Source organism: Lissotriton vulgaris, chromosome 2_1, assembly GCF_964263255.1.
Source record: "Lissotriton vulgaris chromosome 2_1, aLisVul1.2, whole genome shotgun sequence".
In the NCBI taxonomy this organism is placed as follows: domain Eukaryota; kingdom Metazoa; phylum Chordata; class Amphibia; order Caudata; family Salamandridae; genus Lissotriton; species Lissotriton vulgaris.
Genome location: NC_141687.1, coordinates 1,836,263,877 through 1,836,281,354, shown reverse-complemented (window position 1 = coordinate 1,836,281,354; position 17,478 = coordinate 1,836,263,877). Strand labels below are relative to the sequence as shown.

Sequence of the window (17,478 nt, the reverse complement as noted above, 5' to 3'; positions counted from 1 at the left end):
AGAGGCCTTGTGATCCACAAAGCAGCGTGTGTTTAAAATTTTAAAGTACACATTTTAGAACAGGACGGCAAGACAGTTCTTGTTTATCCACTGCCTGGTTGCTGATGAACCCTGCTTTGTCCTACCAGACTTCTATCTTTGGGTGTTTTGGTAATATTGGGGGTGCTTCAAACTACATTTTGGTGTTAGATGTGGGAGGACACTAGGATTGCCATATTACACTCCCCACACACACCCTCAGCCCTCAGAGCCCAAGCAGAGTGGGACAGAAGAATTTCACTATCTTAAAAACACCCAAAGTGGACCTTATACTTAATTGGATAGGGCATGCCCAGGCATCATTCCTACCCACTAGCTTCTGCAAGGCATAAATGTGACATCACCAGGCACCCATTTCAGAACACTCCTGAAACTGGGGAAGAATAAAAGAGGACTAGACAGGCTGTCGGTGACCTGAGAAGAGCCCTGAAGGACTGGCCCTGCTCCCTCTTCTACCCAAGATAAAGATTTGGACTCCAAGTGTCATAAGGCTGACAACCTGTTCAAGCTACAGGAAACACAAGTACCTACAAGAGACCTTTCCTGCAACTGGTCAGCTGGCCAGTGGCAACTGGACCTGGACTGGTCTCTACTTGTGGCCTTTGTCTGACACTATGTGTGTCTGTATGTATCTCCCCTGAAGTCCTGGGGGGCATAGATGTGTACTTCTCTGTTGAATAAGGACTAGTTCAGAAATAAAGTCTTTTTTAGCAGAACACACCTGGTTAGTGTGTCTGACGCATGCTCCATCGTGGTTAGTTTAAAATCGCTCCTAGGTCCTGGGCTTTTGCCACAGTTGGCATTGCCCTATGTTAAACCAGTAAGCTCTGTGCTATAGCTAACAGGGAGTTAAGCTCAGGTTAATTTGGTGACTTTGGGTGTTCACACTGACAAGAACTGTGATATCTGTGCAACTATCCATTTGCACATGAATCTGAATTTGAAACAAAACTTTGAATCAGGGTCTAAGTAAACTTTCTACATTTATAGAGGGCAAGGATAATATGTCAATAGAGATTTGCCTAGCTCGGTACTGCCACTATTATGGCCTCACAATGCATAAGGGTTTGAATATGTTGTATTGTAATGTGTATTTATACAGTGCTTCAAACTCTAAACGAGCCACCAAAGCACATTTGCAGGGGTGTAGCCGACTACTCTGTGGAGTGCTATAGATGGAACATTGCATGCTTGTCGTGTGGCCTGTATGGGGAGTTTGTTGAATTCACGCATCAGGATCAGAGTTATACACTTAACATGTTGTGTTGCTATGCCGCTGTGAATTTGAAGAATAAGTGAGTGTAAGGAAGGTTTCTTAAGAATTCAGTTCTGATTGATAGACAGAAGTGTGTGAGTGTAGTTCAGACTAAGTTTAAAGTGTTTCAGTGTATCGATATGGCTGGAACTGTGTCGTAAACAGGTATGTGACTGCGCTTACACATGAGTGCGACAGAAAGTATAATAATAGACATGGACCACCACAAGGCAATGCCTGCTATCTATGTGGTCTATGCATTTTCAATTCGAATCACATGGAATATGTGGCTATGGAAATGCACAGAGATGAAGGGAGCTACTCTTTGGTGATTCAAACAAACAAATTCGGGCAGCTACGAGGCCTGAGAGTGCATCTAAGCGACCCCAGAGCAGCCTCTATAGCAGTAAAAATACATATTACCTTCAGATGACAACAGAGCTGACGCACCCAAAATAAACTTTGTTGAAGGCAACAGTTACCTGGGATCAGGAAAGCTGACAGGCTTTGGAGGGCCGAGACATTCATTAGAATCATTGCTAAAACTGATGACCTAATATATTTTTCTTTCTGTCAGTTTCTATTTGAACGGGGCCTGATGTTTTAAACGAGTCCAAAGCATTAACAGCTAGATTCATCAAAGTCCCGTTTTGCGAGTCAGTAATAACGATAATTAAGGAATCGCTATTACAGACTCGCAAAACGGGAAACATGTACAAATCGCAATTTTTTTGTGATTCCTACAGCTTCCTTATTTTCGATTAGCTAATTGCTAATCGCAATAAGGAATAACTCCCCCATTCATTCCTATGGGCCTAAAGGCCCATAGGAATGAATGGGAAGACATATCAATGGGCGAATCGCAATTAGCGATTCGCATTTTGATATTGCGATTTCAAGGGTGCAGGGGTGTCCAAAGGACACCCTGTTGTACTCCTGAAATGACAGTGGACGCTGGTGTTACGCACACACATGTCCCAACATACAACTTAGAAAAATGCACTTAAATGCATTTTTCTAAGTCTCCGCTATTTACCACGAGGTTTGACTTCGCGGTAAATAGTGGCTCGAAATTGCGAATTCGCATTTTTTTAAATGTATCATGAATTGCATTTAAGGAATCTCAAATAGAGATTCCTTAAATGCAATTGCTCGCAAATTTGCGACTTCTATAATAGCGATTTTTGCATTTGGGATGATGAATCCCAAATGCAAAAATTGCGCTCGCAAAGGGCCAGATTCTCAGAATCTGGCCCTTTGCGAGCCGATTTTCGTTTCATGAATCTGGCCGAAAGAAAATAAAACAAAGCAATGTTTCTGCTAGATATGCAGTGTAGGCCACTCAAGGTTTAGGAAAGTAATAGACTAATGGTTATACATTATAAAATCACTGGTTCTCTCTGTTACTTTCTGATGGAATATTTAATTCTCTGTCTTTTGTTGAAGTTAAAATGTGGTGAAGGGTCGCTGTTGTGTATTTGTAGATGTGGTGGGATCTGATAACTGTCTGGGTCTTTCATCCCGGTTGGGTTATGCCCAAGAAGTTTAAGTAGCCCTCCATTGCCCCATTACAAATTGCACAGTACTGGCGGGGTGCAAACTGTGCACCGGTAATTACCAATACTGTGTGTTAACAACACATGAGTACTGTAAGATTACGAGTTAAATCCCACAGAATGGGGGCATACGGTGCGGACCAGTTTATATTCCACCAGGTATTCCATTTTTGGTGGAATTTAGCATATATTTACCATTTGCTTTCAGCAAGTGGTAAAAGTGTGAAAGGGGCTGTGGTAAAAGTGTGAAAGGGGTTGTTGTAAGGCAGGGGTGGAGGGAGTGGTGAGGAGGGTGAAGAAAGCAGTGGAGAATGTTGGCTGGCAAGGGGGAGCATGAACTCTCCTCCATGCCATGGTTAGAGTTTTGAGCAGGGGCCATGGAAGACGTTTGGGCTACAATGAAGCCTTTTCCGACAGTGATTCTATATGCTGGATCTTCTGGCCAGTAATATCGGGTTCATTGTTCCAGCGCCCAGTAAATCCAGGTGCAGGAACACTGGACCTTTAATGAGTGGCGGAACAGACTTCCACACTGAACTTCTACTCTGCACAGTTCCCAATTGGTGCCCATGTCATTTAAGGGCATCTTGCAAGTAGTCTGCTTAGCCGGAGAGATCGCAACACCATGAGGCGCAAGAAGCAATGAAAAAGGCAAAGTCCCCCCTCCTCGCAGACGGCTTTTGGATGACCTGAGTAGTTGAAGTGTGCAGGATTTATTGGTAATGACGTTCGAAATATTTTCAAATTCTCAATAAGAGTTCCCTCTTTGTTAAAAACAACTGTTCTAGAATGAGTAATGCGTACCTCAAGGTGCAGCTAGGTAAAAGGGTGGTGGTGGGGGGAGGAAGGGGTATCTCTCATTCTGAGCAGATAGAGGCAGTCAGTGAAACAAGAAACAAGCCTTCTTGCCAGAGTGCTTGCTACCAGAAAGAAATATAAATGTGTACAATTGGTTGATGAATAAACAACTGTGTATTTGCCATTCTTTTTTTTTTGTGTTCAAATCTTTTTTATTGAGCAATAACAGAAATGATAACGGCAATAAAGCATCAGTATTTTCACAATCATATTGGAGTGATGCTGTAATCAAGCATGGATCAGCACATATAAAACAATACATGAAATAAAGGAAAGTAAAGTATATTAAACAAAAATTAAACATCATTCCGGATCTGTAAAAGAGGTGATATTAAATAAACAATAATACACCATCATTGCATTCTTACTATTGTACACAGTTCCGTAAAGCCCACCATCCAAATCCAGCCATTTAATACCATGTATACTTCATCGTCCCTGCGCAGTATGTCTAAAGCTGTTATGCCCATGAGCATAGGTCATACCCAGTATAGTTCGTGCAGTGGGCACCCCTGGCTTTACTAAGTATCGATCTCATCAGGTAGTACCTCATGGTGGGTCGAAGGTGAAGGAGGCCTGATCTAAGGTGGACCATAGTTTTTTGCTGGTGACTTGCCATGGTGACGAGTGTAGAGCGGGATTGTCAGTGCCCTTAATGCAGGACAACCATTCCCTCCAGGCATTGAAAGAGGCCTCAGCCGCTGATTTCCAATTGCATAGGACCACCTTGCATGCCAATGTCAGAAAGAGATCCAGAAGCTGGCGGTCATGGTCTCTCTTTAATAGTGGGTCTATGGCTCCCAGGATAATGTAGATGAATTCCCTTGCAGGATGTATGGCAAATGTGTGACCAATGTAGTCAAAGATTTTAGCCCAATATGTGTGAAGGATAGGGCAATTAAATAACATGTGTGGAAGATCACCAACGTCTAATGAGCACTTCCCGCAAGTCGGTGTGTCTCGCAGGCCAACCTTAAATAGTCGCTGCGGGGTCCAGAATGCCCTGTTGAGTATCATATACTTGGTCTGTGATAGTATCGGCGAGACCTTGTGTGTGAGTGCTGATGCATGTATCCTGACCCAGTCTATGCTTATACCAGTGTTGTTTGGTTCTGATTCCCATTTGATTTCATTGCGCCTCATCGATTTGTTGGGTGTTGGTGCAAGTAGTTTATATATTTTTGAGACAAAATGTCCAGAGGAGTGAAAGTGAGGGAGCATAGATTTTAGCCAAGGTGTCGCTAGTTTGAATGTTCGTGTGGATAGAGCTGACTTTAGCTTCAGGAAAGCGTAAAAGTCAATCGGTATTAGGGAGTGCCTAGCCTGCAGAGTCGAGAAGGGCAATGGCATGTTATTCTCGTGGAGATCTGCAACCACATTGATACCTTTATCAGACCAGTGGTCCCATATGACGGGCGAGCCGTTGATTTTAATTGATGGGTTGCGCCATAAAGATGCAGAAGATGAATTGTGGATTTGCAGACCAGTCTTGTGAATGCGATCTAATCGCAAAAGAGCTCTCTTGGTATTAAGCATTATGTATTTAGAATTCGTAAGGTGTGAGAGGTCCATTGTAAGCACAGCAGAAAGTGGGGCCTTGCCCACAATGGATCTCTCAATATCAATCCATAAAGGCGTATAGTTAGGGTCTTCGGCAAACCAGGAAGCTCCCTGTTTACAGAGAAAGGCGGTTTGGTAGTTTCTGAAATTGGGTAAACCTAAACCCCCTTTGAGCTTTGGAAGTTGCAATTTTTTCATGGCAATTCTCGGTTTCTTCCCTTTCCACAGGAAGTCCGTGAACGACTTCTCTACTTTATGCAGAAAATCCTCCGTGAAGGTCATGGGGAGCATACACGCCATGTAATTTACCAAGGGACTGATCATCATTTTTAACGTTTCCGCTCTACCCCACCATGAGAGGAATTTCGGTGACCAACCATCTAATAGTTTTTTTTTTTTATAGAGTATCTCCTCATTAATTTTTAGGGTGGTTATCAAATCCTTCTCAAATTCCAAACCTAAATATTTAAAACTCTTCGGCTGCCAGGTAAGTCCGGAGTCGCCCAGGATGTTTTTATCACACAGGTTATTTAATAATTTCACTTCAGTTTTATCCTTGTTCAGGGAGTATCCGGATACACCTGAGAATTCTTCAATTGTGGAGAGTAATGCTGGTATAGCTTTATCAGCTTTTTCACTCATGACCAATACGTCATCAGCGTAGGCCGTGAGTTTAATTGTACAGTCTGCGAACCGAATTCCTGCAATGTCGGAATTTTCCCTTATATAGTACAGAAAGGGTTCAATTGCCAGGAGGAATAAGGACGGGGACAAGGGAAAACCCTGCCTAGTGCCTTGCTCTAGACTAAAGGAGGAGGAAAAAGCGCCACCGGCTCTTACTCTAGCGGAGGGACAGGCATAGAGGGACATGACTAATTTAGTGAATAGAGGACCCAGGTTGAATTTGTGTAGTACAGCATTTAAATAAGTCCAGTCTACTTTGTCGAACGCTTTCTCAGCGTCTAATGTAATTGCTACGGTGGGTGTGGATAAGAGTCTCGCCTTTTCAATAACGTGAGCCAGAATTCTAGTGTTATCACTCGATAGCCTGTTCTTCAGGAATCCCGCTTGTGATGGGTGTATTAGGGACGGCAGAACCTTCTGGATGCGTCTTGCTAAAATCGAGGCCAGGAGCTTACAGTCCAAGTTTATCAGCGAGATAGGCCTGTAGTTTTTAGGGAGTTTAGAGTCTTTGCCTTCCTTGGGTATTACTGCAATTACGGCTTCAGCCATAGTTCCCTTAACCTCTCCTGTGGTGCTAATTTCTTGAAAGACCTCTAATAGTGGGGTAGCAAGAATATGGGCGAAGGTCTTATAAAATGGTGCTGTATAGCCATCAGGGCCAGGGGCTTTCCCCTTTTTGAGGGATTTGATCGCGGCAATAACCTCTGATTCAGAGACCGGTTCGTTCAAGGATTCCCTTTCTGCGGTCGTAGGTGTTGGAAGTGTGCAATTTGAGAGGTACTTCTCCATTTTTTCTCTGTCAACGTGTATGTTCCTAGCATAGAGTTTCTCATAAAAGTCTTTGAAAATGTTCGCAATCTTAGTGGGATCAGAGTTAGGAGTGCCATTCCCATCGAGTAAGGAAGTAATGGTGTTTTTTTTAATTTTAAATTTAAGATAAGCCGCTAGCCCCTTTCCTGCCTTATTTGAGTCACAGATTTTAAAACGCTTCCTCCTATCCAGCCAAATTCCCGCCTTCTCACTGATAAGTTTGTTATAGGTATATTTTCGATTGGACAGTTCAGTTAGGTCTTCTGGGTTTCTACCCATCAGGTATTTGCGCTGGAGTTGTGAGATGTCCTCTTCTAACTTCAACAAGGCCGCGGTGCGGTTTTTATTAATTGCAGTGGATATTTTTATGATAAGTCCCCTTATGGTGGATTTTAGTGCCTCCCAACGGATGGTGTCTGAGGTATCCCCTCTCTTGTTTATCATTAAGAAATCTTTAATGGCAGTGTCAAGCGTTTCTTTGTGTTTCGTGTCATTAAGAATAGCATTGTTGAATCGCCACATTCTAATATTCGACCAGCATCAGCACTCTTGCAAGTCCCATACATAACAATGACCCGATTCAGGCCTCAATAGAAGTCAATGGGGGAAATACATTCTCCAAATTATTTTTTTAAACCTCCTACTTTTCTCTTATATAATGTTGGAATGTATGAAATGTGTATTGGCCTTCAACGGAAGGAGCACCCCGTGAAGACCTGGTGGCCCCTGCTTCAAGGGGGCTGTTGTGGTCTGCGGTACGCCCCAGCTTCCTAGCTATTGCTAACACTAAACTCGACATGCTCAGTGGGTGCCTGAGCAGCCGCCGTCTGTGCAGGTAACAGAGGTGGGGCCATGTAAGGGGGGGTTTCGAGGGACGATGCCAAGGGAAAGTTAATTATTTATTTAATTTTCCCTCCGCATCGTCCCTCGAAATCCCACTTACCCGACCTCACCGCTGTCACCTGCACGGACCGCGGCAGTGCCTGAGCATGCGCCTATTTCCAGCATGTGCTTGGTGCACTGCTCAGCTGAACCAGTATCGCCCCTGCCTCAAAGATCAAACTTTCTGCTTTTTTTTCATTGCTTCAGCTTACTATGAGTGTAAACGAACATTTTTAAATGTACTTTCTATGTTGCGATTACAGTTCTTGTCCTCCTGTTACAGTATCACGATTCCCTTGTCTTCTTTCTTTGCAGGGAGCTGTCTGTGCCCAGCCCTGCTCTCGTGGCAAATACGGAACGAACTGCAGCCAGGATTGCCCCTGCCACCACGGAGGGCAGTGTGACCACGTGACGGGAAGGTGTCAGTGCGCAGCCGGATACACTGGAGAAAGGTAACAGCCTCTTAGTTCCGGTTTTCAGGCTGTAGTAGGTAAGAAATGCCATCGGATCCGTCTTTTAGTAAGACTTAGTTCTGCACATTATTGTATAACTGAGTGATAAAACGTCTGCACTCTATAACTATAGTTTTCTTTTGAAACTTAAACAACAAGCAGATTGACTTTTTGGATTTTAGTTTTTGCTGAAGAAGCGAAACACTCTTAGGAGTTTTTCTTCACTCATTTCACTGAAACAAAGAGTTTACAAACTGTTTGCAGAATTGAAATCCCAAATTAGCAGATATTTTTTTAAGAGGCGAACGTGAAAAGAATAAAAAAGTTTAGTATCCCAATTTTGTGAATGTGACATCTCATGCAGGTTAAGTATAATTATGCACAACCCTCATTAGAACCCATTTGCTTACATCAGTTCTGAATTTAGTTTCCCAATCTCACGAGCAGTACTTTCAAAAATTATAAACTGGTCACCCACACGAAATGAATGTGGCTGTACTGGTTGGATGAGGTCTCCTGTGTAAATTCTAGTGTCACCAGCAAGTAGCCCACATTTTCTCCTAATGGTGTGATTCAAGTTAGTTTACTACACCGCTGCAGGGGCGGCCTTAGGCATGTGCAAGCTGTGCACCTGCACAGGGCCGCGAAACCCCAGGGGCTGTGCCAATATATATCCTTAATATAATAATCCTCTGAGGATGGATACATATTTGTGTGGTGGCCCCTGGCAGGGATTTGGCTGCCTCGTGCTCTGTTCCACTTCCAAACACCCTGAACCCCCCCTTCACTGGCCTCCGCGCCTGCGTTCCTATGGGAGCCCCTACCCACGCTCACTGCCCAGGGCCGCCATGAGCCTAGAGCCGCCCCTGACCGCTGAGAGCCACGTTGTGATTGTGCGGACTGTACTGCATAATTCCTGGAAACCTCAGGCCCAATCTGGTTTGGGGTAAGATTAACCTATTGCCACCTTCATTCCTAGATAGTAGTAAAGCCTTTAAATGTGGGTCCTCTTGACCCTGACAAGCTGGAATGTGGTTCAAAGGAATTTATAGTCTACCAGGATTAGAATACCACCTTCCATTTGGGGTGTGTGTCAGACCTCATTTCTGAAACCATTGAGAGGGTCTTATTCTTGTCCATCGCCATTGATCATATGTGAATAGCAACTAGGGACCCCAGATATTCCTTGCAATAGCTGGGTAGTCACTAACCTTAGCAGGGAGGTAGCCAAAGTCTAATTGTCTGCAGAATTTGCTACCTGGCAAAGCCCATTAGCGGAGTAACGAGGTACTCCAGATGCCCACAGGTATTGCCATTTCTTGACCATTTTTAGTAGCTCTTGGGATATTGGCTGTGACAGTTCATGGGAACTGGGCCCATTAAGAACTGAGATAAATGAATTTTAGACAATTTACTAACTTGGATTAATAGACTTATTTTACAAAACATTAAAATAAGGATTAAAAAACCTCGGAGAGGATCAGTTAGAGCCCCCGGCAGATATATTTGGCTTTAACATCTGTGCCTTCTCTCCAGAGTGCTCGGGGTAAACTTCGAAGACTTCAGTGTTAACGATGGTAAGCACTTCCGGTGGCTCCAGAGCTATCCTTAGAGGTGTATTCTCCTAGCATAACATAGGCGTGCTGTCTCCTATCAGAGACATCCAGAACAGTACCTACAGTGAATTGTGAAACGTAAAACGTGAACCATACTTAAAATTGTCTTTCACCAGGTCTCTAGAACTTTCATGCCTACACTATTGAAATATTAGTATCCTTATCCCTCTCTATTGCACTCTTATTTTGGAGAGTTTATTAAGGTGTAATAACTCTGGCTGCACAGTAATGTAAGCTGTGTAAAAAATTCCTTTCTACTGTACTGTAGTCAATTCTCGCCATCCCTCCCTTCAACTCTGCCTTGATTGCTTGACCAGGAGGTTTTTTTATGCTCATTGTTCACTCACATACCCAGTAACTAGTGTCAAGACCAATAGGCAACATGTTCAGTCTCACCTTTGTTACTGCTAACTGGTCCCTATAGTTTAAAGAATGTGGGTAAGGTCTGACAGTGAGCACTGCCAAAACCGTACCTAACAATAGCCCAGACGCAATTCACGGATGTCGCCTCCAGTACTGCAAACCACAAAAAAGCAGAGTAGTCTTAGTTGTGAAATAGGGGTGCAACCTTCAATGTTTAGATGTACACTGAGCCGGGTAGGAAAGGAATTGTGCATTTGTTTCAGTGATGACGGTGGAACCTAAGAAACTCTGGGCTGTCAGCAAAAACAGGGCGCAGAACAAAGATGGCGGTGCAGCCTGAAGCTCCACAGAATAGCCAGCTGGATTCCTAGAGTTGTTTTATGAAGATAGTAGGCAAGAGTTCTGCTGGCTACAGTCAAGTAAACCACTGGAAAACATGGCATTCTATATGCATACAACCCCTTTGAGGTACATGAGAATGACTGCGTTCACAGCCCAGAAGCTGGAAGGTTCACTTCAGTCAAAGCTGCTGCCAGTTGCTGGCAACAGCCACAGATCCTGGTAATCATAAAGCTAACTAGACTGGGCTGTGTAATTCTTGTAGGTAAGCAACTACCAACATCCTATCCAGGGAAAGATACACTTTCCTATTATGCAAACATTTGGGCAAGTCTTGTTCTAGTTCTTATTACCAAAATCCTTGGCACATAGAGTCACATTTTGAGTATGGAAAGTGACCCCCTCTATCCCCACATATCCTGGATGGAGTTTAAAGAGAAAATTAAGAATAAAGAGGCATTTATTAATCTTGAAGCATTTACTATGTGCTGAAGTGCAAACCGCCTCATCCCATGCGACTTTGATTGAAAATTGTCTGTCGATAATTTTAACATGGAGATCTGCACATTCTTTGACTTCAAGTTTCGGGTGTTTTGCATTAACCAGTGACCCTCTTAGCTGACGTATAGTGGAAAGGAGAAGGCCACAATGTTCCAGAGGACTTTTGGCACATATATAAATATATGCATGTGATTGATTTACAAATTATAGCACAAATATTTCAAATGATATATCACCAGCAAGGAAAGTACAGTCAAGGCACTTTAGTCCGGTGATGTTGATAACCAGCACCCGCACTCTGAAAATCGTCGCAGCATCGCTGTCATACAACCAGGCCAGGAGACTCTATGGCCAGAAGACCACCCGCCATAACCAGAGAGTTCTGCCAGGGAGGTAGAGTGCCTTCAGCAGAGCTGCTGCCACCTCTCCCTTCAAGGAGCTGCGTTGTCAAGTGGGTTCTATTTCTGAAGTGTCCTCTGGGCAATTTTGATTCTTTTTCAATAACAAAGTCTCAAAGTCAGAGTTTAATATTGAAAAAAATGGCCATGACTCACTCAGGGTTTTCTCGCTGTACTTGAGGTAATTTCTTTCCTTTGCTGTTCAGAGGCACTGAGCTTTCCCTGGTGGGTCTGAAAAGGAAAAATGTAGGTCGGAATGACCTCACTCCATAGCACGGACATCATGGTGTACATTGACTGAAGGCCTTATAGCGGATGGGCAGTCAGTCAAAGGTTACCGCTGGCAGAGCCAGCTGAGGCACCGCTGGCAAACACCTGGTGCAGTGCCCACCTCTGCCTGGGAAGGTGAACCACAGGTTTGGCAGGCGGGACATCTGCTGCTTATTGACAGATGCCCCACTTCCGGCAAACTTTGATTGACCCATTTAGTGTTCTTCTGGATGATAAAACATTATAAGTACGCAAAAGGAAACGGTGAAACGTTATGAAGCAGTTGAAGGTCACAGTATAGGATATTTTTGTAGATTGAGGCGTGATAATTTCATATCCTTTGGTGCCAAAAAAAGAAACCTTTGTGGGGAAACAAGCCACAGTAAGTTAAAGAGGAGAAAGACAAAGGAGATTAGAAGGCTTCACGTTTGCAATCAATAAGCCTTACACAAGAGAGACAGAATTGCATAGTTAAACAAAACTTACGTGTGGGAGGTGGAAAAGCAGGAACACGAGTAGCATGCAAAATAAAACAACAAGAACTGAGCAAACAAGCACAGGCTTCTGAGAGCAAGCAGAGCAAAATTAAAACAAAGGGCATAAGAACAAAGAACTAAAGAATTCCAGTTTTTTTCTAACAAATACTTGTTTGAACGCGCTGAACCAGAGAAAGAATATAATTGTGGGCTATTGCAGAAGCAGACTCGGGTTCAGCAGTGTATTCAAATTATATCAGGATTCAGTAATCACAGTTGATTGACAATCATTACGATAAAATGCAGCCAGAGATTTTGGTCAGTAATGCACTACTCGTTTAGAAAACTGCACATACATACAATATCCCACAACCCCTTGTGGATGTCACCCAAGATCTGTGCCGCACAGCGGGGGTATTTGTACTGTATTTTAAGCAAAGACACCTCTCAAATACTTCCATATTGAACGTATGCAGTTTTGTTTCCATTTTGAACCAACAATTCAAAAACAGAAATCATTTGTGTGCGTTCCTCTGTAAAAACTCCTGAATTTTGCAATTTGGCCGTAGAGGGCGCACATCCATGGGTAGGAGGCACACGGGCTGGGGTTATTCGCACTTCCCTAAAGGGCCTGTATCTGGTACAGAAATATAGGAAGTCAGCGTGCTATTTTTATACGTATTCACTAGCAAGATAGATCACGTCATGATGGGTTTTGTATCTACAGCGAATGGGCACTTGCCCCCCCCCCCCCCTCCTAATATGTTGCTTTCACCTGCAAAGGCAGCCTGCCTGTGCCCGTTCTGCAAGCAGAAAAACAAGCAGTCACGCAAGAGGCACGTCGCTGCGCCTCGACGGCTCGTTCCGCCGTCTAATTGGTGAAGGCATTTGTTCTGTAATGACATTATTGGACACCGGAGATTGATGCTCAGGGCGGGACAGCCGCTCAGTACCCTGCTAATGCCCGCCTGCTTCCTGACGAGTCGTTACTAAAGGTTGTTTGTGGAGAAATTCATTAGCTCCGCTGCTTGATCTCTAAATAAATAAGTTGGTTCAATTGTTAGCCGAGAAGAAAGGGCTAATTATGGAAATAGTCGCGAGCGTCAATATTTCATTTCCAGATGGTTTCCTGCTGTGTAGCGCACGGCTTACTCTTGCCTTCACTTAGTAGGGAGTGAAGGCGGCTATCGACTCCCAGTCTTTTTCGCTCAGTGCTGTTTTTTTCCACTTGTATTTCTCTTGCTTTGATGTTGAACGGCGTCATTTACCCCCAGGAACAACATTTAGGGGTCGCAGCTGCGACCCCTGTCTTTCGACCCCAGGCACTGCCTTTGCAACCCCTGGCCTCACAGGTGGCAAAATCAGGGCCTAGAGCACAGTGGCAGCTTTATGGATGTTGGCTGGGACTCCACTCACCCCCTGTTTTCTGTCATTTTTTAGGGTGATCCTGCAGGTAGAACACAAGCACTGCCGCTTGTCAACGATCTATTATATCTAAAAGCAAGCATCTAAAATGCAATAAGTCTCGCATTTACGCGAGTTTGAGCTATTGGCATGTTTTGAAAACCAGAACATAAATAAAAGGCATTGTCATTTACAGTTCAAATAGATTCTCTCACAAATGCGAGACCTATTGCATTACAAATAGTTGTTTAAAAGTGTGAGTGTGTGTGTGTCGGGTGGGGTGGTGGAGTTGCAATAAGAAGGTAGCAGAAGGAACCCAGAAGGGGAGGGTGTGAGGAAGCAAAACTGAGGGTGCTGATGTGGGGAAGCAAAAATGATGGCGCGGTGGGGGAAGGGGCGCGGAGGGCATAGGGAAACAAACGATAGACTGAGCAATGTGGCAGGCAGGGGGAGAAAAGCAAATGAGCGAGAGCAACGTAAAGCTGGGGGTGAATGCACACCCTTTACAGGTAATCTGAGCCGAGGAGCAAAGGGCAGCGAGCTGCCACTGGAGAACTGTTCAGTAAAGCGCTCCAATACCTTCCGGTCAGGTTCGCGCTTGCGGGAGTGTGTTTCCAAAGAGACATTTGCAGCCACAGAGTTTTTCTTTTTTGGACCCATTTCACAGAGGAACAAATTGAGGAAAGAGGGTAAGAGCCCTTTGTTGAAGTCATGGTTTTTTAGCAAGTGAGTGGAGGAGCAAACCTAAAGCATATTCATGTTTAACATAGATGTTTGTTCAGAAAATAAACATGTCAGATCTAGCAAATTTACATTACGCACCTTTGACCTTGCTAAAGGTATTGCTGAGTTGCTCCCTTCTGTCTCCCATGGCCCCTGAAGAGGTCTCCGTTTGCTACAAGCTAAACAAGCCGATGGTCACAACTGCGCATGAAAGACCCTCCTGCCCCCATGCAGTGAGAGAAACTCATCAAAGAAAATAGTGCTTAACCCCTTCCATGCTGATGATGAACCCCAGCCGTCATGCACTACTGTGCTCGTGTGCTGATGACGGCTGGGGTTCGTCATGGCCCGCCCCTGTTCATTTGTTTACCGCACAGCGGCGGAAACGGGCCAGCAGGGAAGGGGTTAAAGACTAAAGAAGACGTTCAGTGTAACAACGAAGTAAAAGGGCCAGACCTCATGCGAGGTTACAAATGAAGACAAGGCGGTACTAAGGAGGGACTAACAAGCCTAATATGGAATAAGAAGCTAGCATTTTCGAAGGGAAATGGCAATAGCCAATGACAAATATGGGTGGAGAGTGGGCAGGGCTTTAAGTACATACTCCAATACTGCTTGTCTCACAGAGCAGCGCATGCGCTGCCCAGGCTCGCCCTAAAAAAACCTCTCTAAAAAGGGGGCTTTAACCCCTTGGGCGCGGCCGCGATTCTGCGCCTGTGCGGCACATTCCGATCGCGGGTGCGGTCATGACGGCCAGGAGCCGTTATCAGCACACAAGCACTGTGTGCCATGGCCGTCATCAGCATGGAGGGGGTTAAGCCCACCCATTCCTGACAATGCTTGCTTTGCAATAACGCCGGGGCCAGGTCCTGGGGGCATATGCTAAATATAGGAGGGGGAGCACGATGCTCTCTCCTAGGGCTTATCAAAGCCCCGAGGACCCCAAGGTACTTTTAATTAGGTGTTCAGGCAGACCCACTGGGCCCCCCTCCAGCCCCAGGGACTTCCACCTACCTGGAACCATCGATGTTACAAAAGCGGGAGACGGGTGAGGCCCTTCCGCAGCCACCTCCCTGGGGCAAATATTTAATGAACTGCGGGGGGCTCACTCAGCCCTCGACCCACCAGCAGTCCTGGGTTCCACCACCTCCCTGGAGTTGAAATATTGTAATGGAGGGGGTCCGTTGCGGAACCCCAGGGACCACTACCTCCCCAAGGCTATACAGAAGATGGGAGAATGCCCCCTCCTGGAGCCATAGGTGGCCCACTACCCCCAGGCTCTTGCAATGTCCCGAGGTGCCCACCCCGGGACATTGCAGTTTGCTGTAGCTTGGCAGCAGCTTTACCGCTGCCGCCAAGCCATAGTAAACTGTGCTCACTTTCAACAAGCAAGAGCAGAAAAAAATGCTCTTGCTTGTGGAAAGCGAGCACAATTCCTTTGACACAGAGGGAACTGCAAATTAGCAGTTCCCTCCAAGTGTCAAAACAATGCCAGCTGCTGCAGGAGGTGGGAATCTGGCCTGGTCCGGGGGGGACTGCAGGCTCCCCCCACGGTCCCCAACGAAGAGGCCTAGCCCCCAGGGTTGGAGTCTCAAGGGCAGAAAATGGAGGATGTAGCGCCCCTTCCCGTTTTTTTATACTAACATTTTCTTTTAAGTGTCAGGCCCGGGGCATGGTCCATGGAAGAGACGCCATGCGCCCCCCTTCCTAAAATATAAAAAAAGATTTTAAAAAGCCGGCCACTCGCAGAGTCTCCTTTCTCCACTACTCAAACATACAGCCTCCTGGTTTGGTGATACAGTTCCCCTGGCTGTTGAGGGTCCGTCGGGGCCAACAAGACCTCTTCTTACCTCCAATAAGTCCCACAGAGTAGGATTGCTGAGAGGTGGTTGGAGACCACAGTCCCTTTTCTTTTTAATGAAAGAAAATTTGAAATCGTAGAGTTTACTGTCATCGAGTGGAGTGCCATTAAGCGGTGTGTGGTACAGTAGAATGTCATAAAGTATACTGCCGGAGAGTGGAGTAGAGTGGAATGTGGTTCAGGGGAGTGGCATACTATGGAATAGCATAGTGGAGTGGCATAAAGTGGAGTGTTGTACAGTGGAGTGCTGTACAATAGAGTGGAATAGCGTACAGTGTAGTACAATAGAATAACGTGCAGTGGAATGGTGAAGAAAGTAGTTGTTTTCAGCAAATTCTTTTTGCATTCTGATTTTTGTTGCGTTCTGAGTTAAGGTCTTAGATCTAGGTAAGTAGTAGGTTTTATTGTTGTTCCCTACCTATTACTACTTTATTAAAGTTTCAATAGGTAAAAAATGTATTTATAATTTTCAATTACTTTTACATCAGTCTAGGGAGAACTGCACACTTTAAAAAAATGTTTTACAGCGGTACTCTGTAGACTTTTTAGTAAAGAATTCAATATGTTAAAAACTGAAAACACACTGTGGTACACTATATTTGTAAAATATAGGATACTATAGTGTATTTTAAAATAGTAAACATATTTTTTTAATTTATTTTTGGTACCGTGTTATTCCTATACCATATGCTATACATTAAAAGAAGAAATATATATATAGAAACGTATAAATATTTTTCACTACCTTTTGCTACATTAATAAAGTGGTACAAGTTAGGTGAAAATATCAAACTTCTATTACTTATCTACATCTAAGTGCAAAATGCAGAACACAGGCAAAGTGTACCTAAAAACAACATGACAGCCTTTAACTTTTGGCAGTCATTGGTCAATCACATAATTACTAGTCATCACTATGTACTTCAGTACAACATTTTGCAACATTACACAAAAATACAGTGACAACAGTTATCACTAAGTTAAAGTGCCCTATAACTTGAACAATAGCTACCATACTTACCTCAACTACCTAAAGTGATCATTTATGCACCATAATGTCTAATCCTGACAAATGTCATGTAAATCTGTTCTGCCGTTTTCGCACTATACCCATTGCAAAAGTGGGATAACGTGTTTTGGACCCCCTTTTTTAGGTCTCACCTAAGGCAGCGCATGCTGTCTCTTCGAAACATTTAGTAAGTGGCTTTTAAAAGTGCCACCAGAGGCTTTTGATGGCCTGCAGCTTGCGTTCACGAGAGCGCGCACGTGCACAGCTGCCATCTGTGTTTTTATTGCTGTAATCAGGCTCCTCTGCTCACTCTCCCCCCTCCCTTCTCCCCCTCCCACTTTGTCAGTTTCATTTGTGTCTTCTATTGCTGTGAATGCTCCTACTTCAACCATATTTACAACAAGGGGTGGTGAAGGACAGAG

General features: G+C 44.4%; 1 protein-coding gene across 2 annotated transcripts in view; it reads left to right on the top strand.

The window, feature by feature from the left end:
- Window positions 1–17,478, top strand: part of MEGF11 (multiple EGF like domains 11) — a 1,355,792-nt gene that overhangs the window by 586,930 nt on the left and 751,384 nt on the right. For both annotated transcript variants that reach the window (XM_086957988.1, XM_086957987.1), the window contains exon 7: window positions 7,960–8,096. In XM_086957988.1, coding sequence (XP_086814114.1) covers window positions 7,960–8,096 — 137 coding nt within the window. The remainder of the gene's footprint in view (window positions 1–7,959; window positions 8,097–17,478) is intronic.